The sequence below is a fragment of the Equus caballus genome, chromosome 29 (assembly GCF_041296265.1).
Source record: "Equus caballus isolate H_3958 breed thoroughbred chromosome 29, TB-T2T, whole genome shotgun sequence".
NCBI lineage: Eukaryota > Metazoa > Chordata > Mammalia > Perissodactyla > Equidae > Equus > Equus caballus.
Genome location: NC_091712.1, coordinates 26468930 through 26493907, shown reverse-complemented (window position 1 = coordinate 26493907; position 24978 = coordinate 26468930). Strand labels below are relative to the sequence as shown.

The following is a 24978-nucleotide window of genomic DNA, read 5'->3' as shown; positions in this document are numbered from 1 at the left end:
GAAATGAAAATGTACTTCACAGCATTGATATAAAGGATAAGAAAAAATCGTGGGGCTGGCTCGGTGGCACAGCGGTTAAGTTCGCATGTTCCGCTTCTCGGCGGCCCGGGGTTCACCAGTTTGGATCCCGGGTGCGGACATGGAGCCACTCGGCACGCTATGCTGTGGTAGGCGTCCCACATATAAAGTAGAGGAAGATGGGCATAGATGTTAGCTCAGGGCCAGTCTTCCTCAGCAAAAAGAGGAGGACTGGCAGTAGTTAGCTCAGGGTTAATCTTCCTCAGGGGGAAAAAAAAAAGAAATCGTAAGCCATTACAAGGACAATTCCTGACAATTTCTTTATGATAAACTACCACGTACCAGGTAGTACTTTATAATAAGCCCAATTGCGTGGGCATAATTACATGAGTTAACTATTGTCATAACCACTAATTTATGATACTACACACTACATTTCTACAAATCTCTGTAATGTATTTCCACCCTTGATCAGATATAATAGTTTTATTAGCAATACTGTTCTTCCTTATTAACTAATTAGTAATCAGTAACCATTAATAGTAAATTACAATAATACATTTTTCTCAAAAAAGCTTCAGGAAAATATGCTTCAGTTGTTTTCAACTAAAATTACTTGTAAATTACATGATCTTGATTAAGTAGCAGTAATTACAACACAGCCGATTCTGAGAAAACAAGAATCAAAAGATACGGAAAATAATTTTCTATAAATTACAAGTCATGAAGCACAAAGTAACTTACATTACTCGCCAGTGCACTGGCAAGCTGACTTTGCCTAAAAGAAGCACTTTCAAGGGGATTGTAACAATGTTTCTTATCCTTCATTTCATTATCAAATTTTTCTTTGTATTTAATCTGCCATAAAAGAAAAAAACAGGATAAATTAAACAGCACATTTATTTTCAAGCTTTCAAAATAACACATTCAGTTTTTAATTAGATCAGATAAAAGCTACTTTAAAAACAAATGGCAGCAAAATTTAAATTCCTGGTATTTTTTCCCCCGTATAAAGCTTAATTAGGCATAAAAAAATTTTTTAATAAAAAAACAACCTCTACTTGAACATTGATCATAAATGCAATTAGGCATGAAGTCAAATCCTATTAACAAGAATTATGTGCTAAAATCTCAGGATTTTTAAATGTCAGTTTCCATTTCTGTGTTCCTATAATCTATGATCAATTAGAAATTAAGACCACAAATGAATTAAAGTCTACCACATTTAGAAAATGGATTCTCAGCCCCAAACTTGAATATGAATTTTCCTTAAGGAATTATTCCAAATACAGGACATGGTTTGTACCACGGTTTTTCTCATCATTTCCCATTTCTTCAAACATTCATTTTTAGAGATTACATTTTCTGAAATGTCCCGGGTCTATTTAATGTCATTTTTTATGCCTCTGCTTTAACTCCACAGTTGTATTCAGCAGCAAAACTCTCTCTAATATTCACTCTGAATTATTTTTCTCTTTTTAAAGTAGTCTTAGGACAACCAAAAAAAGGATTATCAATTTATCCTGTAGAACTTTATTTTTCTCCATGGGTAGAGATAAATGTGAACATATGTTGTTAATTAATTGGAATATAGACACAAGTTCTTTACCCAAAAAACAACTAGCTATTCAAATTTCACACCCCTCTTTGATTCCTGTAACCAGGAAAGAATGCATAGACCTCAGAAGCAAAAGTGAGCTGTTTTGTTCTCTTATAACATTTTTATTATATTACAATTCTTACAATATTTTGTTTTCTTACTACATTCTCATAATGCATCTTTATTCGTACGTCTTAAAGTTCTGCACTGAAGAAGTTTTTATTAAAAAGATGTTTGGGGATGGCTCACATTATCTGTTTTAATCGAGTATGTATTGGGTGACGATCTCCCCAGGGACATGCGTCTGGTAACTATGGGAGAGAGCTAGTGAAAATCTTGGCGGAAATATAATATTTGGAAAATATTTCAAGATAGTGTACGGGAACTATTTTCTGCTGTGGTTCCATTTGATAATAACAACTTTCTGATATTCACATTGCTTTATAAATTCAAGGAAAATCTCATTTATCCTAAATAATTGGCGAGGCCTCTCTAAAACAAGCAAAACTCTGATTTTTAAAAAAATGATTTTATGTCTTGAAATCAGAGACAACATCACCAATGGGATAAATTTAGATGTCCTTCACTACTTTCTACAGGGACTGGCACCAAAGCAAGGGTTTCCTAACCCTGTCCTGCCCTAAACACAATTCCACCCCACTCTGCCCCCTCCACACCCCTCTGTTAGGGCATTTTTCATGATATTTTAATCTGTGCTTTTGTCTCTCTCTAGCTTTTTGGTGCCTAACGGGTATTCACTTGACACTGACAGTAGAGTCTCTTAACTGACTTCCACTTGAATGGCACTCCTGACTCAGCCAGATTCACCAACACTCTCCATTCACTGAGTAAAACGTTCTGACTGATGGCCACCGGGCCCCGAACACTCTCAGCTGGGAGCTACTTAACTATCAACTGATCCTGCTATGTAACATGGGCTTGCATCAAGCTTTCTTTCAATTGTTCCTATTCTCCAACCTCAGGCACCATGAGTCTCTTAGTTATATATTAGCCAAGTGGCAAAAATAGCTTCTATCACCTTGGAGCACGGAGAGCCCATCGTCCTATCTTGCTTACCCTGTAGCTCCCAGCACAATTTCACTAGGAGCAGAGGCAACATGTAGGGAGGTGACACTTGGAGATCAACCTGACACATTCTCATTTGTTATTAAACCCGGCATTTGCTCTTCCCAAAGAAATGTGTATTTCTGCAAAGCTATAATCAATTCACGTTGTAATGATTCCTTCCTTCTTCTACTCATTAAACACCAAGCCGGTGTTGAGTTCCTGCTATGAGGTAGGATGAGTTCCTATCTGAGGCTGGGAATGCTGACAGGACCAAGACACACTCCGTCAAGGCTGGAGTCAGTAATCTCTTCTGAAAGCAAATATGATTGAATCACAGTTCATGCTTAAAAGTGGTTTAAGAGTAAGTCCAGCCCTACTGCCCCCGTTAGGTGTGTTGTCAACTTGTCGAAAGTCAACTGAGTTTGCCCCTAATTCTGTTTATACTAACTATACTTATTATAATTACATAATTTAATATTGAGAACGCTGACAAATGTACTGTAAAAAGAGAGGAGTTATTTCTATGAAAATGATGTTTTTTCTATGATACAATGAAGGTAATTTTTCTAAAAATAAATTGTTATCAAATTAAGGGTAGTCAGGACAACAGAAAAGTTGTAGGGGGGAGAATGTAAATAATCTATAAGGTTCTAGAACTCAGATTATATAGATTACACATATCTTTAAGCAAAATGTCTTTCAAAATGTCAATCATAGACAATGCATTGTGAGTATGGTCTGCAAGAAAAACAACATAAAACTCCAAACCAAAGGCTCATTTGCAAAGAAAAAAACCTTGTCGCTACATCAAAAGGTTGGTGAATATCACATTGATTGATTTGCAGATACTGAACCCTCCCCCACATCCCTGGAGTAAATCCCACTTGACCCTGGTGACCGATCCTTGTAATGGGTTGTTATATTCGATTTGTTAATATTTTGTTGAGGATTTCTGCATCTACCCCCATCACTGATGTTGGCCTGTAATTAAATGTACACATATGTATTTGGTGCTAAAAAATGTTAAGGTATGTGTATGATTTTTATGATTCCTGCTTTAACCAGCTTTTTAATTTGACTGACTACAGGTCTGAATAAAAGGCTTCCACTATACATATATTATAATATATATTAATATATATATATGCACGTCCATATGAATATGTGTGTGTGTTTACGCACATGTGCCCACTAAGTCCCCATTCCTGAGTTAGGCAACATGACAGTAAAAAACAAACTCGATCAGATCCAGGTGTCACTGGTGGGGGTTAAGCACAAAGATAAACTCTGAATAGTGAGCTGGCTGCAACAACAAAGGGCATTGAGGCCACGGGAGCTGTTTTGTGGCTGACCATCTTCAAGTCTGGGGAACTAACACAATATTATTTAAGTTGAGACCCGAAGGGAGTGTGCTTAGTAAGGGGAAGAGGGAAGGAAGGGATGAGTGGCGGGGTGTTAATAAAAAGTATGCCCCCAGAGAGAAAAGCATGTGGAAGGCCAGAGAGGGGTGCACACAGCATATTCCAGGAATTTAAGAAATGAGGGTGGCCAGAGGATGGAGATTAAAGGAGAGACTGGAGAGCTGGGAACAGCCAGGTCCTGGTGAACCTTGCAGCTCCCTCAGGGATCTTGGTTTTCATTCTAAAGCCACTGAGAAGTCATCTTAAGTATGTCTGCAACTTCAGCAGATTTGCTCTTGGAAGAGATTACTGACTCCAGCCTTGACAGAGTGTGTCTTGGTCATGTCAGCATTCCCAGCTTCAGGTAGGAACTCATCCTACCTCATAGCAGGAACTCAACACAGGCTCAGTGTTTAATGAGTAGAGGAAGGAAGAGATCATTACAATGTCAATTGATTATAGCTTTGCAGAAATATGTCTTGCCTTGGGAAGAGCAAGCGCCAGGTTTAGTAACAGATGAGAATGTGTCAGGTTAATCTCCAAGTGTCACCTCCCTACATGTTGCCTCTGCTCCTAGTGAAATTGTGCTGGGAACTACAGGGTATGCAAAATAGGACGATGGGCTCTCCATGCTCAGAGGTGATATAACCTATTTTTGCCATTTAGCTAATACGTAACTAAGACACTCATGGTGCCTGAGATTGGAGAATATAAACAACGGGAAGAAAACTTGATGCAAGCTAGCATTGCACAGCTGCACTAATTGATTAAATTTAAATAGTTCAATACAAGCAGAACCCTGGATGTTTTCACCTGATGTTTTAAAAAACAAACTTATAGTAATACTAACCTATTATTAAAGGTAAGTTTCCCCTGGAAATACTAGATTAGACTATTTCCCAAGGTTTGAACATATTTGAATTATCTGTATATTTCTGCTCTCCCACAAGGAAGAGATTTCTATTCACTTTTGTATCCCTAAGTGTTTGGCATTGTGCTTAGACTGGATTCAGCACTTAATTTATGCTTATTAAAGAAATACAAAAATTAATGATGAAAACCATAAGCAAACAAATCTCTTTTGTGATTCACAGAATAAGTCCAACCCTGAGATAGGGTTTGAACTATAATATTTCTCTAATTCCCCAAGTCCACACACACACACACACACACACACACACGCCACAGTCACTGTTAAATTGATTTGAACTACACCCTTTCGGGAAGAAAAAAATGTAAAAGAAAATGAAAAACAATAGATATAATAATATTGTATTGCATCTGTATTGAACTTTATGGTTCCTGCTGGACTTTCATTCATTTAAGAAATATTTATTTAATGCATACTCTGCATCAGTCACTGTGCTGTAGAGTGCTGTACTGAAAAGATTTAGGAATCAGGTGGTAACTGTGTTCAAATATTTGAAAAAAAACAGAAAAATAGCATTTGTTCTGCTGCGAAAGGTCAAGTTAGTAACTGATGGGTGGAAGTTGTAGCCGACAAGATTTCTGCTTATTATAACGGAAATTTTCTCCCAGCTGAGCTGTCCACCAACAGAACCATCTTCTACTTTCCTGCTCAAACTACTGCCCCCTACCTCCTCAACTGAGTAATTTCCACAAATCCTACAGGTATTAGCCTAAATGTAACTTCTTCCAGAAAGCTCTTTCTGACCTTTCAAACTATAATATTTACTGCTGATGTATTTTTGAAGCACCCCAAATTCACCCAGTCCTAAGTGTGAATTTACTTATCACAGCTTGCTGTAATTTTTTGCAAAACTGTCTGTGCTGGGGGGTCTTACCCATTAGACTGTAATTTTGGTAAAGGCAGGGGCTGTACCTGTCCTGTTCACCCTTGAAAATCTGGCCCCAGGCACAGTGTCTAGAATGAATATCTGGTTCAGTAACTGTTTCATTTGAACGAGTAAGTGCATGGATAACATTGAGAAAGGATTCTCTCACTGGAAAGCAGGACTAGGTAACTTCCATGATGTCTTCAAATTCTGCAACAGCCTTGTAATAGATTTTGATGAGAACTTTACTTTTGAAGATTTCTACCACTGAAGTGCATTGAACTATAGAGCTTTAAATGTGAATTTTAAAATGCTTTCTAACCTTTCCAGGTTATTTCTGTAGAGTGAGATTAATTATTTCAAGTAAATCTGTCATTCATATCCTTATAATGAATGTAATAATAAGCAAAATGTTGTGAAATCTATCTCATTCTAACCTCCAGGACTCTGCATGATTTGATCCAAAGATGCCTAAGGAACAAAAATGCAAGAGTTTCCCTCATTAATTAACCACCAAGTAAAATAACTGCATTATATAAAAAAATATGTTTACCAAATGCTGACACTCAAGTGTTTCTAACCTCTTGCTATAAGGTCTTGCACGTACATGAACCAAGAAAATAGCTAAATGGTTTCAATGGGTCCCATTGCTCACCTTCTGACTGGTTCACTCACTAACTTCACATACACACCCAACGTTCTATCTTATGTTCAACCCATACTTCACACATCTGAGTGTCTACCGACTCATGCACACGCTCATCTCCCGAGGCAACACTTTCCCTTGACTGTAACCGGGAACTCAACCAGGGAACAAACCTATCTCCCTTCCAGTTTTAAGACTATCTGAGAAGGGGAGAGATAGGTGTTGGGTGACTTGCTATGGTTTTGAGATACAATGTTACCCCTACGCCTAAACCAATTACTGTGGAAACAAATGAAAAGTTACTTATGACTATGCCTAATTCATTTACATTACGAATATCATATCTACCGGTCCTGATATCTACAAACTCTTCTAAAATAGAGGTAATATAGGATCAAACTCCTAAGTTTTATAAAGAATTTTAACAGCCTTAGCAGGACTTTCCGAGGCTCACATTTGGAGAAAATACTGGAACTGTTAAACTACAATGATATAACTTAAACTCGCTCCTCATAACTGCATCCAGACAGGGCAGAGTTTCAATGCTCCGAAGCTTGACTTCTAAACTCAGTAGTTCAGAGCTTTCACAATGAGTGGTGCTGGGCTTCACAGCATCACCTGTGGCCCAGATTCACGAAGAGCCAGAAAAAGCAGAAAAAAATAGACGCTGAATGAAAGCTTTTTATCATAGCCAAGGAACAAACATTAGGAAAGAAATGGAAAATGCGATAAGCGTACCTTAATTATTAGCAAAAATGAAAAGTAAACAAACAACACAATGCCACATAACTATGGGCATAAAGTCCCTCCAATTTTGGATGAAACTGAACAAAAAGCTGTCGGGGAAGATAGCACCACCAGATTTTTATGTAGAACTCACTATAAAATCAGTAATATTTTTAAGACTGAATTTTACACAAAATAATATCTCTGTGCTTATTTTAATAAGAAAATAATATCTTACTGACTTTGCACCAATGTGAAGGGGCTAGAGAAGTTTGTTTAATCAGTCTGTATATATTTATTGAAAGCCTAAAATGTGCCATTCTACAATAGTGGATTAAATGCATATAAACCCTGTCCCATGGAGCCAGCTGTGCAGGAAGTGAAATAGATATTTAAAGCACACAGATACATATATATGACTACTACAAATTGTGTTAAGAACGATAAAGGAAAAGAACAGAAAATAAAGGGGAGGAGAGCAATACAATTTAAATTGGCAAGTCAAGGACATGACATTTAAGCCAGTACTTGGTATAAGGACGTCGGTGAGGAGAGTGTTTTCCAGGAAGGCAGAATGCGTGATGCTCCAAACCAATTAATATGCCTTACAATTTAAGGATAATACTTATTATTAAACTTTAACAGCAATCTAAAATGTATTTTTTAGGTTTAAAATCCATTCTTATCAATATATCAAGTGCAATTTTAGAACAAATACTAATTACTATAAATACAAAAGTTTTACTTGATATAATAAAACTAAAAGAATTCCATTCATCACATAGACAAATTCCAAGTAATAAATTAAGATGATATATGAATAGATTAGCAAATTAACCACTCTTAGAAGAATTTTTTAAGTAGATAACTTTGCTTCTGCACTGACATGTGAGACACATAAATACACCAGTTTTCTTTATTTTGGCAGATGAGATTTCACTTTTTTTTTTTTTACTGATTTTCTTTTAATTACTCTACCATAATTTTATGTGCCTTCTAAGTTTAAAAAAGAGAAACTTTACAATTATGGGAGCAAAGTTCCAGTTCACATAGGAAGGGTTTGTGTTTCCATTACCTTTTCTGGGTTCAGTTCCACAGAGCTCAATTTACAGATAAAATGGGAGGGGTCTGCCTGCTCACTTATTGCTCTCATCTTTTCATCAGGCATGTCTTATCACTACACAGCACTACCACGGCCTCGTCAGCGCCTTCTCTCACAATCTTTCTGGTGCCATCTTGCTCCTTCCTTCCTGCATCCTGACCCCAGTTTCCCTGTTTCTTGCATTCCTAAATCCTTTCCCTTCTATGTATCTATTTGCCTTGGACTGCTCCTGTGTTCATAATCTGTCATTAGTTTAGGAGCCAAAGAATACATGATCTTCCAAGTCGTCAATGAAAAGAAGCAACTATACTTTCTGCCCTTTTTTCTAGCCAAGACACCTGAAATTACAAATAGAACACACCGAATTCATTCCAGGAGTCCTATATATTCATCTGCCCAGTTTCCCCCTTTTCTGATGGGTTTACACACCAGGAGATCAGTAAGAATGTCATGAGAAAACAAAGATGATGGATATAATAGAATTGCAAGTTACAATCTGCTTAAGTATCTGATCATTCAGTTGTTAAATGATTTGAGGGTTTTTTTTTTTTAATCTGCCTAAATCTGTTACTGCCAGGTAATAGCCCTAGTGGTCTTGAGGTTAAGATTCCGTGCTCTCATCACTGTGGCCCAAGTTCGTTTCCAGTCAGGGAACCACACCACCCGTCTGTGAAGTGTCACACTGTGGTGGCTGCATGTTGCCGTGATGCTGAAAGCTCTGCCACTAGTATTTCCAATACCAGCAGAGTCCCCTATGGTGGACAGGTTTCAGCAGAGCTTCCAGACTAAGGCAGACCAGGAAGAAACTTAAATACCAAAACTTTCTTCTAAGGACTCTCAAATAAAATTGTAAAGGAATGAATTTAAGACCAGAATCTAAGGGCCAGTGTTACTGTTCCTGCTTCATTCTGGGTGTGAATTCATGTAAAAATGTAGAGATGAAACTACTCTGAATAGCCACAGTAATTCATTGAATCCTCACAACAACCCGAAAAAGTAGGTATTTCTGTCAACCCATTTTACAGACGAGGAAACTGCAGAAAGAAATGAAGTAATTTGTCCAAGGTCACTCAACTAGCAAGTGGCAGAACCAAGAGTTTAACTTGGGCAGCCCTGCTCCAGACCCCTAACCTCTCAGCGGAACCATACTGCTTTTCTAGAATCTGCTGCTTCTCCTATATGACTGATGGGAAATCTTTGCCTCCAGAAAAGGCTGAATCATAAGAAGTCAGGTAGCCATGCTGGAAGTCTAAAGACACCAGCATCATTGCCATGGGTGTGCCAGTACGCCCTGCCTCTTCCACGAGCGTTATCTGGAATGAGAAGAGCTTGGAGTCACAGCCCTTCTCAGCCCACCGAGGAGAAGGTCCCTCAGACGAGTCCCCAATCTCTTAGCAGCCTTAGAAAACACTTAGAAAAGTTGTTTTATAAGTGAAAGTGCCTTAGAAACTGTAAAACAGCACGAGGCACACTTACATTCAGGAGTCTCTCATTTACCCCTCTCTCTTCTCATTTTCACCCCCACGGCCAGCTAGTCTCTACAAGTTCTGAGCACTCTCTGAGTGAACCATGACAGGAACATCCCAGCTGGCCTCTGGGACTTGCCCCTCTTGTCCTGACAGCCTTCCTGCACAGCGTTGCCACATTAACTTTCCTCAAAAGCATTTTCTTCACAATGCCCCTTGGCTCAAAGTTTTCCATGATAACTCATTTCTTACCTGAAAGTGGAGACAACTTGAGAGACTACAGTTAAAATGGTGAGAAGTTAGTATCGATGACTCCTTTTCTGAATTCAGCTCTAAAATGCTCCCTGTTACTACATTCCAAAATCACTTTTTCTTTTATACCTTTTCTTTTCTAGAACACATTATACCTACTCTGCTCTGTAAGTCTGGCCTATAGTCTAAAGGAAAACAACACTGACCCGTTTATCACCACACAGCATCGAAATTCCTCCCAAATTCCCATGTATGTTTACAACCCACATCTCCTCACTGGGAGCCTCTGCCTGCACTTTCGAAACCTTTATCTGGGCCCTTCCCCTGAGCAGAGCTTTCTCTCCCTTTAGATCCGGCTTAGCTCAAATCTACCTCCTACACAAAACCTTTCTAACTACACAGCCCCCGCTGACTTCCTTCTCCTCCACACTCACAGAGCATGATGGGTGTAAATGCTTCATTGGCAATTCCCTTTCTGCTAACAACTTTGAGCATCTTCTAAAATGTTTATTGGCTAATATATTTGATCTTCTGTAAACCGTCCCTTCCCCTCCTTTGCTCATTTTTCTACTAGGCTGTTAGTCTTTTTCTTTTCAATATGACAGTACTTTTGCATATTCTAGATGTTAAAATGTTCCCATCATATGCATTACAGATATTTTTCCAAATATTTGAAGACCACTGCTCTTCTTTTTATATTTGAAAACTATTCTCAGATGCATCCTTCTCCATATAAACTCTAACTTATTTATTTAAATATTTAATTTTCTTCAAATGTTTTAAAAGCCTGTTTGTATTCTAGTGGAATCACATGGAATTTTTAAAATTAATTTTGGAACAATCAATATTTCTATGAGATTGAGTATTAAGACTCCTGCGTCAAAAGCAGAGAAGCATTTGTTCAGATATTAGTTTATGTTCTTCAGTTAGATTTTATAGTTTTCCTCGTTTACATGCCTCCATTTTGAAATACAATTCAATTAAGACGTTTGCAACTTGAGAAGTGGGTATTTTCAAAGTTGAAACCCTATAAACCTATAAAAATTACTGTTTGATATCATTATTGTTGACTTTGCGAATGTTATCTTTTTCCTTTGAAAGAGTTCTTAATTTTTATATAGTCAAGTATGTCAAACACTTCTTTTATAGTTTCTGGATCTCCGGTTTTGTTTAAGAACAACTGTTATTCCTATGTGGTATATACAGTCTCCTGGATTTTCTTTTAAGATTTTTAAATTATTTTATTGTTTACATTCACATCTTTAATCCATCTGGAATTCATTTTGTATATGGTTTAAGATTCAGGTCCAATTTTATTTTTACCCTGATGGATGGCCAGTTATGTCAGCACCATTTATTAACTAATCCAACTTTCTCCCACTGACTTGACCCAACACTTTTATCATATATTAAATTCTTATACATATTGGAATCTATTTCAGGATTCCCTATGCTATCCTTCTGATTACTTTATCTCTTACTGTACCAATCCCATATTGGTTTAATTTCAGTGGTTTTATATTATGTTTTGGTAACTCATAACTTAAGTTCTCTTTCACTGGTCTTCACTTTCATACTTTTAAAGGCTATTCTCAAGTATTTCCTTTCCATCCAAACTCTAAGATCCTTTATTCATACTTAAAAAAAAACTCTGTTGGATTCTAATTGAAGTTGCATGACATTTATATATTAATTTTGGGAGAACTGAAATTTCTATTTATTGAGACTTTCAGCCAAAAACACGGCATGTCTTTACACTTTTCCAGATCTTGTTTTATGGTTCTTCATTAAGATTTCAAAGTTTTCTTCATTTACATCATCTCTTTTTTATTTAGTGATTAAAATAAAACATTTAAAAGGTGAGAAAATTGATATTTTTATTACCAAGTTAAAAACTGTGTACATGTGTGTGCATAGATAGAAATCTAATTATTCATCTAACCTAATTGATATGATTATTGCTGAATTCTAGAAATCTTAGGAAATGTGACAACATGGCTACACTCAATGAAAACGGTTAGGATTTGAGCCAAGAAAAAAGAAATTGTTTTATACTTAAAACAGTTGGACTTATTTTATCCCTTACTGAAATTTATAATTATTGCAGTCCCATCTGAAATGGTTTCAGATACATTATCTTTGCATATTCTTGCAATTAAAGATATTATCTAAAATGAAATATTTTCCAGTGCTGATAGAAACAAAATCTCTGAATAAAATCATTGTAGAGTCCTCACTAGATTCTTACTTGACTAGAAAGTTTAGAAGCTTCCATAGCATGTTCAAAATCTGGTCTTCCAATCACAGCAGGCTCCTTATTCATGACTCCTTGCCCTTTCTTGTAGTCTGCCTAAAATGAATAAATAAGAGAAGGTTAAATATTTCTACTTTCCAATGAAGAATTACATTGACATTAGCCAAAAATAAAATATAATAGACTCTCAGTCCATAAAAAATAATCCTTACAATTCATCATGTACTGAAATGCTGACTGTTAAAGCAGGAATTGATTTTATAGAGCGGTTATTTAAATAAATTCAACTTTTTTGTAATAAAATAACTACTAAGTTTGAGTCTACATATCCAGTCATCATCACTATTATGCTTACATATAAACACAATACATAAAAAAAAAGTTAGGAGAAATTTCTGGATAATTGAGACCCTGCATTCTACAGACAGATGGATTTTATGGCTTTGTTTAATCTCAGGAACTGAACTAACTCTCTTTGGTTAGCATGCAGTTTAATTTGGTAAACAGTTATTGATTTTTAAAGTGAGTGTAGCCTATGTCATTCTAACATTTGGTTTAAGTCATCATCTTTAACCAGAGTTTTAGGCATGTTTAAGTGAAATGGCGTTCATCAAGGAGGATGCCTTAGAGAAGATAAGAAACAGTCATGATGTGAGGAAATGTACAAGGGTAAACGTTGGCAGAAGAGAATCTGCACAATTAACAGCAACAAGATGGGAACAAGGCCCAGTGAAGTTCTTTGGGACAGGGTAAGGTGAGAGAGAATACGGGACCAAGATGACTAACAACCTTGACTTTCAGGTTGAGACATTTGAATGTTATACCCAAACAGTACTTATTTCTCTAAAAGTATAACACTAGCCATAGTCAAGTTGAGTTTGGGCATATCCCTGAATAGTTTACATAACCAAATGAATAATCCAGATAAAATAACTGAGATGTCATTAATTCAGATTGAATAATTTCACTAATTGAATTAACCATCCAACTACCAAAGCCAGGCTTTGTCTTCTGCAAAAAGAGGAAATCATTTCTGCTCAAGATAGGAAAGAGGGATTACATTGCTTATGATCTTGGAGATCTGCATCGCCATCTTGATGTCTGGTCTGTCGAGCTCCGCACTATACATGTGGCTGTCCTGCACATCTTTTCTATAAGAAATCTGATCAAAGAGACCGTTTTGATTGACAAAAAGGAAAAGAAGAAATTAGTAATTTCATATAACTACTAGCATTACTCATCCTTGCCATAATCATGTAGAGAGCCCACTAACCATACTTTTTTTCATGTGCAACACTTATTTGGATAAATATATTCTCTTTTTACTATACCTATGCCTCATGAACAATATGGCATATAAAGTGAATTTATACAACATAAGAAATATGAGACCAAGATCTCAGCAAAAAAACAATCTTAAAGGATTTTACATACATCACCCTCACAAGCATGTTGTTGTGTGTAAGTAGATATGTGTATATATGCATACAGAATATCCTCATCAGGGGCTTTAACTTGCCCATTGCACAGTCTCTATCCCCAGTGGATATAGGATAAGCCCCAGCACACAAATAGAGAAAAGCACTTCCGGGGGTGAGGGTGTTTGAGCTGAGAAACTCTCCAGCTATCACCCTCCCTACCACACCCTTCTCTCCCTTTACTGACCCATGTCTGGGCGGCCTAGTCGTGGGTACTGAGAATTTTATTATCTAGTAAATATCATTGCAACAACTTGATCCTCCAAAAATAAAAGCAATTATATTAAGGAATAATCTTCCTCTGAATGTATATTAGACACAATGAAACCAAAGTATGGAAAATAGAGATATAAAGAGGAGAAGAAAAAATAGAGAGAGAGATATATAATTGGGGTCCATCCCCAACCCTCAAGAATCTGCATTTTACTGAACTCCCCAGTTGACCGCTAAGAATAAGTCTTCTAGATAATAGCAATCGTATCTTGTTATTTTCCTTTCAACTTTGCAGCATTAAAAAACATTTGTACTTTCTTACTTTCAAAAATAATATCAAGTGCAAGAAATGACGATGCTTCAATAGGCTCCCTATGGGTTATATTACTTTATTTCAATGAAACATTTATATACATTTCTATTTACTCTTTTAAGAGCTTGCATTTGCCTCACCACCAAGACTATTTTTAAAACTATGTTTGTAATCATGGATCTGTCTGACAAGTGAACGCAGCTTAAATACAATTAGTATCATTTCAGCAAGAACATCTGTTTTCTTCAATATATCTATTTTCATAGATTATTTCATAAATTACCTTAACAAGTAATGTCAGGCAGGTTTTGTGCATATAGGTAGCAAAAAAACCGCATAAAAATAAGATGAAAATTCATTACTTTGTTGGGTGAATTTAAAATCTTTAAGGATTTAAAATAAGCCAATTTCATTGGTTTCAAAAAGCAACACACTCATCCACAAATGATGGCCAGTCAACCTCAGCCTACACTGTTAAACACAAGCTGTGTAAACAAAAACCAACTCTCAGGTGACAACAAACCCAAATTATTACCCACCTACACAACTGTTTCTAAGTTACTACATTGATATGAAAACCATAGGGGGGAAATGTCTTTTTGTTTAGAAAAGAATGAGGGTAAAAATGGAAACCTTCACTTTCTGAAAAGAGCTGCAACCTTTCAGAAATCTAAGCTGTACACGGGTTACCTAATTATATGCTGTTCAGCCTAATGACTGCATGAAGAGAGGTGAACAGCACAAAGGCGGCAGGAGCAGGGCTCTGAATAGGGCCCCATCATCCATGTAAATTGCAAATTAGAGGCCAGCATAAGTGACTCAAAACAAATATTAAGATCGACATGAGCTGTAAATTCAAACAAGCGGACACCACAGAGCCACATGGGAGAAAAGCACCGGGAGCCTGGTCACTAGTCGGATCTTCCAGAACATTACTGCTTGGGTATATTCTGCAGGAACAGGGGGCTTACGCTGAGGGACACCGAGAGCAGCAAGCTCCTATCTTTCACTCTCTGCAAGGCTGTCTGATCGTAGGTGGAACAGTAACATGAGTGCCCGAGTGGACTATTCATCTTCCTCCACCTTGCCTGTCACTTGGGTCTGAGGGCAGCTCAGCTGACATTTCTCAGATGTCTGCCATAGGTATTTGCTCCATTCTGCAGTGGGTCGGAAGCAAGGAGGAATAAAAATGTTACTCAGCAGAAGAAAGGTTTGTCAGCGGAAGGTCAAAGAATATATGTACGTATATTTTTCTATTTCCTGAATAAATTCAAACCCTAAGTGCTAAGTGTATTGGAACAGTGGACTGGCCTCCATTCTTCAGACAGTCTTCTCAGGAGGATAAGGTGTTCTATATAATATTGTTTTGAGTAAGAAGAGAGAAAGGAGATTCCTGAGAATCAGCAACCCAGGACGGGTGCGAGCCTGAGGGTCACTGATTGATTTTACCACATTTTATTTAACGTTTTGTTCCCAACTGTTTCCTCAGAGCACAGCAGAGAATGAAGAAGGAGGGGTAGGAAGGAAGAATAAAGAATAAAAGAGGAGAAGGAAGAGGAAGAAGAAAGACGAGAAGAAAAAGGAGGAGGAGGAGAAGATAAAGATAATAATAATAATAATAATTAATAATAATAGCCTCCATTTTAGACCATTTGTTATGTAGTACCAGGTACTTAACACCCACAGCCTCACTCCTACATTTCTTAAATGTGTAACTACAAGGATCTATATCCAATAAACCAAGTTCCCCTTACAACTCTCCTACTTCAAATTTTTTCTTAATTTTTAAATATTTATTCCCACTAATGAACATCACAATAATTCTACTAAAGTTCCACAAAGGAAACAAATAGAATTTTAATAGGCAGTGCACTAAAGCCACAACACGATTTAGGGGGAAATGATATTGCAACGAAATTCCAGTCTGTTCCAGGCGAAGAAGGTATTATTTCTCCATTTCTTTAAATCTTTTATTCTACCTTTCAACGAAGTTTCGTCATTTTCTTCTATAGGTGCTGCACAGGGCAATATAATAATTATAACTTCTATACATTTGTCTTGTACCCAAGACAAACTGCTTTATCTTTTTAACGGTATAAAACAGTACATAAACTTATCTGCAAAGAATGATTGTGGTTTCTTTCTCAGGAACACCCAGAATCATTACTTTACAGGCTTGATCTCTTCCTCCTGTCTTTTTTTCACTGAATTTACTTCCTTGCCCTTTTCTGCATATCTGGGTCATTTTCCTAAATTATTCCTTTGCAGTGGACATGCATTCATCTTTTTTTTATCTGCCTAGCGTTTTTTATCTGGAAACTGCCCCTCCCTCACTCCATGTGACTTGGTGGGGCTATCAAATGCAGCCTACCTTCCTGGTGACAGGAGTGGACACGTGACAGGCTGCCCAATCAGATACCCCATCCCTTTGGAAACCATGATTAACAAGCGGGCAGACACCTAACCCAAGCAGGGCCGAGTCATCTGAAGGATCTGAGGCTGGGGGAGAAAAAGCGCTGTCCTTTCCTCTGGATCAGCTACTATGAGGATGATTTAATTTTGGAAACACCAGCTGTCATCTTGAGACCACCTAGACAGGGTCTGTCTGCAAGTGAAGCCAAGAGACGGGGAGAGAGGAAGCGTCTTGGTGTGGAGCCTCTGGATCCAGTTATGCCTGAGGTGGCTTGAACTTTCCAAGTACGGAAACCAACAAATTCTCATAGTTTACTTGAGCTAACTTGAGATGGATTTCTGTCACTAAATCTAGAAATTCCTGACTAACACATTCTCCATCTCACATGGTTTTCTGCAGTGTCAAATCTGTTCTTTGTGGCCTCCAATAAAGTTTTAATTCTATCACAATCTGTCGTTGAATTTCTTCTTTATCTCACCCTGTTCAACATTCCCCCTCAGCTTGTATTTTCATCTCATTTTATTATCTTTTAATCTCAGCTTTTTCTCCTCTTATAACCTTTCCCCTTCTGTTTCACAAGGCCATGTCTTCTGCAGGTTTTTTACATTCGTGCCGTGTCCAGTGTGTCGGGTACTGTTCTGAACACCTTACCTGCATTAATTTATTCAATCCGCGCCCCACCCCTGTTGGGCTGGAGTGTTGTAATCAACTGGGCTCCATCAACACTCCTTCCCAAGGCTAGAACTTATCCAGAATCCCCTTGTTTGTATTGTTCTGGGTTAGATTTGGCCAATAAGAGATGCTTATTAGATTTTGAAAATGATAGTGAAATGGACACCTTTCTTCTTCATGTACAGCCAGACACGTACATGTCAGACAAGAGATTCCCCGGGATTCTGTGGCAAGCTTCTCATATTCAGACAACAGTGATTTAAGACTCCTCAATAGTTGAGTTAATAAACTGGAGAAAAGCAAAACCTCCACCAAGACTGTCCTTACACTGAAATTCAAGCTCTTAGAGCTGCGAAGACTGAGAGCTGAGGGATGGCAGCCAGGAGGGAAGCCACAGACGGACACCTGCAGGGGCAACGTCAGCAGACAGACTTCAAGAAGTCAAATGCAACTGGCCCAGAACCATTCATTCTCTTTGCTACTCTGGTGAAAGTTAACATGATTGCTGGTGAGAAGAAACTAGATGGGATAGACATCTTTTAAGTCTGTGGAGCAAAAGTGGGCAGCGTAACCTGTATTTAGTTAGAATCTGGAAACACCAGTTCAGTCATTCTCAAGAAATCCTTTTGTCATTACCATACATTCTCACATTACAGAAGCCCTCCCAGTATCATCAAACAGGCAGATGGACTGGAAATTCTATCTTAGTGAGGTTTATTTCTGTCTGGGCATGGTTTATGTAAAAAAATCTACCACATTATTAAACTGTAATATTTTTATAAGAGAATGTAAACCTTTTAAATATAAGTAAATGCAGGATCTGACATTCATCAGAAGATAGAAAAGTTTTCAGTCTTCTAAAAGATGGAGTAAAACATGGAGTTGTGTCTAGAACAGTTGATCATTATCATTATTGACATTGTTTATAAACCATTTTATAGTTGATAAAAGTTTTCTTATTCATGATTTAATTTTATCACCACCACAATCTTGTGAAGAAGGCAGAATAAGTATTACTAACGATTCTGTTTTAGAAATGAACAAAAGACTATATCGGGGCTGGCCCATGGCCGAGTGGTTAAGTTCACATTCTCTGCTTCTGCAGCCAGGATTCACCAGTTTGGATCCTGGGCATGGACCTACACACGGCTAATCAGGTCATGCTGTGGCAGCATGACACACAGAAGAACCAGAATGACCTACAACTAGAATATACAACTGTGTACTGGGGCTTTGAGGGAAGAAAAAAAGAGGAAGATTGGCAACAGATGTTAGCTCAGGGCCAATCTTCCCCACCAAAAGAAAAAATAATGAATATATCAAATTTAAAGCTAAATCCTAAAGTGCTATTATTGTAAGTCACATCGGGGAACCACATAGAGTCATAAATGCTTTTCCAGTATCATTTTACTGATTTATTTTTAAGCTTTTTCACTTGCTCATGAAATAGAAATTCTGTTTATTGATACATTTTTATTAATGTCAAAAAAGTACATATATCTTTTTTGAAAAGAACATTAAGTCTCTGGTTTCCCCTGCTGAATACACCTTTCTAATACACATTGAATTGATTACCAATATGGCATTTTGGAAAAGTTTGCCATTCCTATTTCATCACAAGTCTATTCAGACCACATTACTTACAAAACTTAAAATGGCAGTTTAAAATTTGTTTGACTTATTTCAGAACTATTGGGCTTCATGTCGCTAATAAGATTGATGAGAACTCAAAATATTACGAGAGTTTTCATTACAAGCCTAGGGGAAAGGAACAAGATAGAATATCTCCAGTTTCCCTAATTACATTAGAAAAATTTGGCAGGAGTACATCCCTTAAGATACAAAAGGATTTAGATTGGTTGTTTTTAATCATATTTTGATTATAGGATCAACAAGATTGGTAGTTATATGGGTTCAGGAAACTTTTGAATACGCCCTTTTGAACCTAATGCTTCTTAATATAAATTTCATATTGATTTGGCTTTTTTATCAATCTAGCCTCTTCTAATTGTTTCAAATTAACTATGAAATCACCCTAAACTTTTAAATCACCCTTTAAAACTGGAGAAGAACCAAACAGGACTAATACCTTATGGCACGGCTCTTCCTCAGAGCTCTTTATATCTCTTATCTCACTTAACACTTGTGAGAACGCTATGTGGTAGATATCATTTTTATGGATGAGAAAACTGAGATTTAAGATATTAAATAACTTGGCCAAGGTCATCCAGGCAACACGTGGCAAAGCAAGCATTTTAACCCTGGCCTGACTCCAAATTTCTTTTCTGTTACATGTCACAGTAGAGGATATTCTGAGAAATAATTTTTTTCCCTGTTTCGTGATCACTGAATGTTGGGGTGACAAGAGAGACTACTACTGCCACCAGAATACTTGTCCCCTTGGAACTCTCAGTTATTCAGAGGTGAAAATTCAGCTGGCCAGTCACAAAGAACCCTCTCCCCCAACCTCTTCTGCTTATTCACTTCTCTAAAGATATACAAGAGAGAATAGTTCTGAGAAGGAAAAAAAACCATTCCCTTTGGCCCATTGATGAATGTTCTAATAAAAGGGTTGAGCAGAAAGAAGGTAGAAATTAAAAGGTTTGAACTGTAATTGCCCCAGTTTCTTGGTTCTCTAAGAGATATTAGAAAGCTGACTTGATTTTGGTGGAGACAGAAGAAGGTAAGCAGAGATGCTGACTTGCATTGTTTCTAGGTAAATCAGATGCACACGTGATGACACATTTTATTTTAAATTCAATTAAGTCATTCCTAGGCATAGTGTAAAGTGACATTCCATGTTATGAAAGGATATTTCTATTAGTAAATTCTATGCAAATGAGTCTCACTGGGCTGAAGTTTATGGGAAACACGGTTTTTCATCTTTGATGGAGATGCTGTAGCTTTTCCTACTGAACCAAGAGATGGACTTACTTTCCTGTGGCTTTCAAGACCTATGTTTAAATTTCATACTGTAGGGACAACAAATGTATTATTGTAAGTGCCTTGACTCTAGAGGAATATCAACTACTTCACAGGTAGAATACAAATATCATTCTCACTTTAAATCTGAGTAAACAGTCTTAAACACTTTCTAAATCCTATTATATGTACAAACTTTGCATGTAAAGGTTGAACCGAGTAGACAGAGGCGTGTAAGTAAATAGATCCTTCTCCCATAAGTACACAGTATTGAATGGAAGAGAAAAGGGCTTTATACTTTATTCCCTCAATCCCTCAATCAAAGACCTTTTAAAAGAAAAGGCAGAGTTAAAATAATAACCCCAGTTATATGATAAGGAACTTCCGTATTTGAATTTCATTGAATTATAGAGTTAGAAAGGGCCTCCCGAGGATTGGTTGTAATGCCAATCCCCTCCCCAGACCACCACCACCATCTTCCTTCCTGCAGTGCACTGAATCCGCTGATGTGAAGTATGATAACCTGTTTTGTGCTCCTTTTTGAAAATTTCATTTAAAATCTTGACCAGTATCCAGGGACCTTTAAGAGGGAGGCAGCAGGGCATAACAGAAAGATCGGACTTGAAAGTTTGATTCTTCAGTCTCATTTTCCTCATCTACAAAATGGGAATGAGCACAGGGGTTTCGAGAGAATCGGAAATGATCAAAGTCTTGGCACAGTTCCTGGTACCCGGCAGTCCTTGCTAAGTGGTGGTTATTGTGATTATTATAGTCATTCTGTAAGCAAACTATTCGTATAAAGCATCCCCTAAAATGACCTTGCTAGTAATTACAGACATGTAGCTTCTTCAACTCTTATCAATCTTAAAGGGTCTTAGAAAAGTGCTTTGGTATTTGCATACGTTTATGCATTTGGATTAAAATGTAAAACCTCACTTAGTTTTAACTAAGCAGTGACCTATTGCAATTTAAGATCAGATAACTGTTGCCATCCTGCAAAGAAAGACTGCACAGCTGCAGCTCTGGGGGCACAGAGTCAGCAAAGCATCATCAGTAAGAGAACTAAGTAGGGGGACAGATCCCATGTGAGATGACAGAGATGCTTCAGGTACTTTTCAAAAAAAGGAAATTTCTTGACCCAACTAGGTCAGATGCTTTATCTCAACTGATTCTAAGCCATGAAAAACCTGACCAACAGTTTCTATATTCCTTCTAGAGAGCAGAGAATTCAGGATGGGAAGATAAATAAGCTTTCCCTGAGATTTCAGGAGGAAATGATTCTTCAAGGCTGCCAGGATAGTGGTGGTAATTGAGCAAACACATGAAAGCTTTGATGTACCTGCTACCTTACAACTAAAGAAGAAATTCGTTTTCTACAGGCTCACTTCCTCCCACTTTGCTTCTGCTTCTAAACCAGCCATTAGGCATCCATTGCTTTCCTCTTCCTTAAGTCTGCCACTTTGCCCCCCACAAGCATTTCAAAAGAAAGAGCAGTGGTGTACAATCTTGCTAGTGTTTGTGAACGAGTCTTTGATTTCTGATGCTCTTTCAAGCAGTCCTTCTGCAATTCTAGACTGAAAATTGTGGGCTCTTCACCATCTAGTCAAGGAAGCTCTAGGAAATGTTAATAACCCAATAGTTCCCAAGGATCCACGTGTCTTGTTCAAAGCAGAATTTCCAATGTCTGCAAGTCCCTGACATTTTAAAGGCATTCCACAAGGTTCTAATGAGTATTGACAGAATAATTCAGATGTACTTCTGGCTAAACACTGAGACAAAAATCAAAGAAATTTGAAAGTCCTTCTTGAACACGAGTTGCATTATTTAAATTTCAACAACATATCCATTATCCCTGATGGGGGTTGACTACAATTTTCCAGAAAACCATGAGGAATGGCTTCCTTACATTACTCTGGTGTTTATTGACCTCCATGGCATGTCTGGTCTCAGGTGGCTCCTTCATATGGGCATAATCAGAGATTCCTTTGGCAGCATTGTGTTTCTGCTTGTAGGCAATCTTAACAAAAACACACACACACAAATTATTGTTAGTTTCATTTAGAGGTGTACTGAATTCTTACCTGTTATGTTGCAGTGTTTCGCTAGGATTTTATATATTTGAATACCACCACTGATGGTCAAATTTGCCTAAGCATCCATAACAAAATAGTATACACAATACTTAAATGTTAGTGCTTCAATTCAGAGTCCTAATTCTAGCTCTGTCATTTATTTCAAGTCCTTGACCATATGCTGAAATCACTTCTGGTATTCATCCAGCTTAAATTTCAGATACGGTTTTGGGAAATCTTTCACATGCACAAGGTTTTAGGGTCAATTTGTCCCAGGTTTAAATCTTGGGAAAGCAACTGACAAAGTGGGGGAAATGATTAGAAATTTAAAAGTGAATTGTTCATTTTTTAATTAACTGTTATGATTTTTATGTAGGCACTGCTACAATATAATATAAACCTCATTAAATGCCATAAGCTTTGGGAGAAAATATAACATGCAGGCAGAATTCTCAGATATGTCAAGCCCCATTGGAGTAATGAGCATCATACCAATGCCATCCATTACCGCCAAGTTAAATTTGTTGCACACTTGGATGGACAGAAGGCACGAGAATGATTACTTCAGAAGTAGAAGCAACGAAACTCAACAACAGAGTTAGAAATTAAGGAAGGCCCAAAGACAGCAAACAAACTATCCCCTTACTTTCAGGCTATGCCATTATCCTATTTATTTCCTTCACAATTTTTACTTACCTCATTTCATTTTTGTACAATTATTTCTTTTCTGTCTGCCCTTACTAGAACATAACTCTAATTTACTGAGTGCTGAGAACCCAGAATAGAGCCCGGCATAAAGTAAGCAGCAGTAATATTTGCTCAATGAGTGAATAAATAAATGACTGAATAACTGAATGAATGAGAATAAACCAGGAATAAATGAATGAATTATTTTAAAATTAATTTCAAATATATGTTAAAAGTTTAATAAAAAGATATTAAACAGAGTTAGAACTATTTGGCACAAGAGAATAAAGGCAACCTAAAAAGAAAAATTAGAACAGTGTTCATCAAGAACAAAAGAAGATCTAATTTTCAATGAAAAAGGACACGGTTAAACTTAAGGAAAAACTTTTCACCAACATGAGCTCCTTGAGAGCTGTGGCTGTATCTTAGACATCTTTTCATATCCTGTGCCTATCTTAGTGAATGTCAGAGAGTAGAAATGCAATAAGTGTTTAGTGAATAAGCAAATGAGTTTATTAAACATTTTCATGAACTTGAGCTCCTTATAGGTTTTAATAAACAGAATTAACCACTCATTTAACTTAGATACTATAATTGTCCAAAGGATTAAAGCAATAATTACACAGCTAATTTTTAAAAATAAAATCATCAAATCTGAGCATAAAAAAGGAAAGCCGTCTAGTCCAACCATCACTGTTTAAACCCTTCTCTGGCTCCCCCACTGAGTTTTTCTTGAAAACTTCTACTGAAAGAGAACTCAAGCTGGGACATCACAGTCTCTGAATTTTGAGAGCTCTGATACAAACGTCCTCTTTCAATGAAACCCCAATCTGCACGCCCAGAGCTGTATCTACCTGGCTATGAAGGAAGAGGCTGGCTCGCAGGACACAACTTCCAACGTGGAATACAGCCGTCAATGACTTCCACTCCTCCAGACTGTCTGCATGGGTAAAGGCTCTGAACCCCCGTATCCCCTAAATGCTCTCCTCAGAGCAAATTCCAATTTATCCATCTCTTTCTTAAGGTGCCACAATGTTCCAGATATGATCTGACTTATCCTAATTAGAATTGTTCAATTTAACCCAGGGTATCATCTCTCATATGCTACACGCTATTAATGCATTCAGAGATCACGTTTTCCTTTTGATGGCTATGCTGAGATTTCTGTCAACTAATACCCTTCAATCTTGTTCAGTCTTGCTCAGCCCTGTTCCCACATCCAATCTTGTGTATCTGGTTGATTACTAGGACTCACATGCAGCACATCACATTATTCCAGGAATAATTCATCTTGTTTGAGTCTGTCCATCGATTTAATCCATCAGGATATCCAATTCTGATGAGTATATCTTTAAATTTCACCAATTAATTATGTTAAGCAGGAAACCCATTAAGAACCTCCATTTGGGCTGAGAAAGTCCATTATCTCAGTTCCATTACATTCTATATTATAACTTTGCAAAGAGTGAGGAGGAGTTTAACGAGGGGCCAAGTCTAGTAAGCCAAGAAAAACTTCTTTGAGAGTTGTTCCTTCTTCTTAAATAAAAAATGCTAGTCTATGCCTATCTCCTTTTTGCTGGATGCCTGATTTATTTTGTATTTTAGTCTATCGTACTTGTGACTTTATAAATGTAACCAATGCGGCTGATAATTTTGTGGGTTATAGAAACGGTGAGTCATCGAACCCAATTTTAAAAAGCACTCTTTCTTAAAAAGGCTATGTAATTTTCCACTTGCTGCGTTAAAATAGTCGTTTCATTTATAGCTGCTACTAAGGACTGCTTTAGAATTAAGATTACATCAAATTGGAGGCAGCTGAACTTTAATTTATCATATTAATTTTCATCCTTAAAATAGCTAATGGGAAATTATGTCAAGCT

At 37.2% G+C, this 24978-nt stretch overlaps 1 protein-coding gene across 10 annotated transcripts in view; it reads right to left on the bottom strand.

The window, feature by feature from the left end:
* NEBL (nebulette) overlaps positions 1–24978 on the bottom strand; it is a 333764-nt gene that overhangs the window by 70263 nt on the left and 238523 nt on the right. For 8 of the 10 annotated variants that reach the window (XM_070255116.1, XM_001496364.5, XM_014737063.3 and 5 more), the window contains 4 exons: positions 22246–22356; positions 13389–13490; positions 12323–12424; positions 763–876 (listed from right to left, as the gene is read on the bottom strand). The exons of the other annotated variants lie outside the window; for them this stretch is intronic. In XM_070255116.1, the coding sequence (XP_070111217.1) occupies positions 763–876; positions 12323–12424; positions 13389–13490; positions 22246–22356 (429 nt within the window). The remainder of the gene's footprint in view (positions 1–762; positions 877–12322; positions 12425–13388; positions 13491–22245; positions 22357–24978) is intronic. 10 annotated transcript variants of the gene reach the window in all.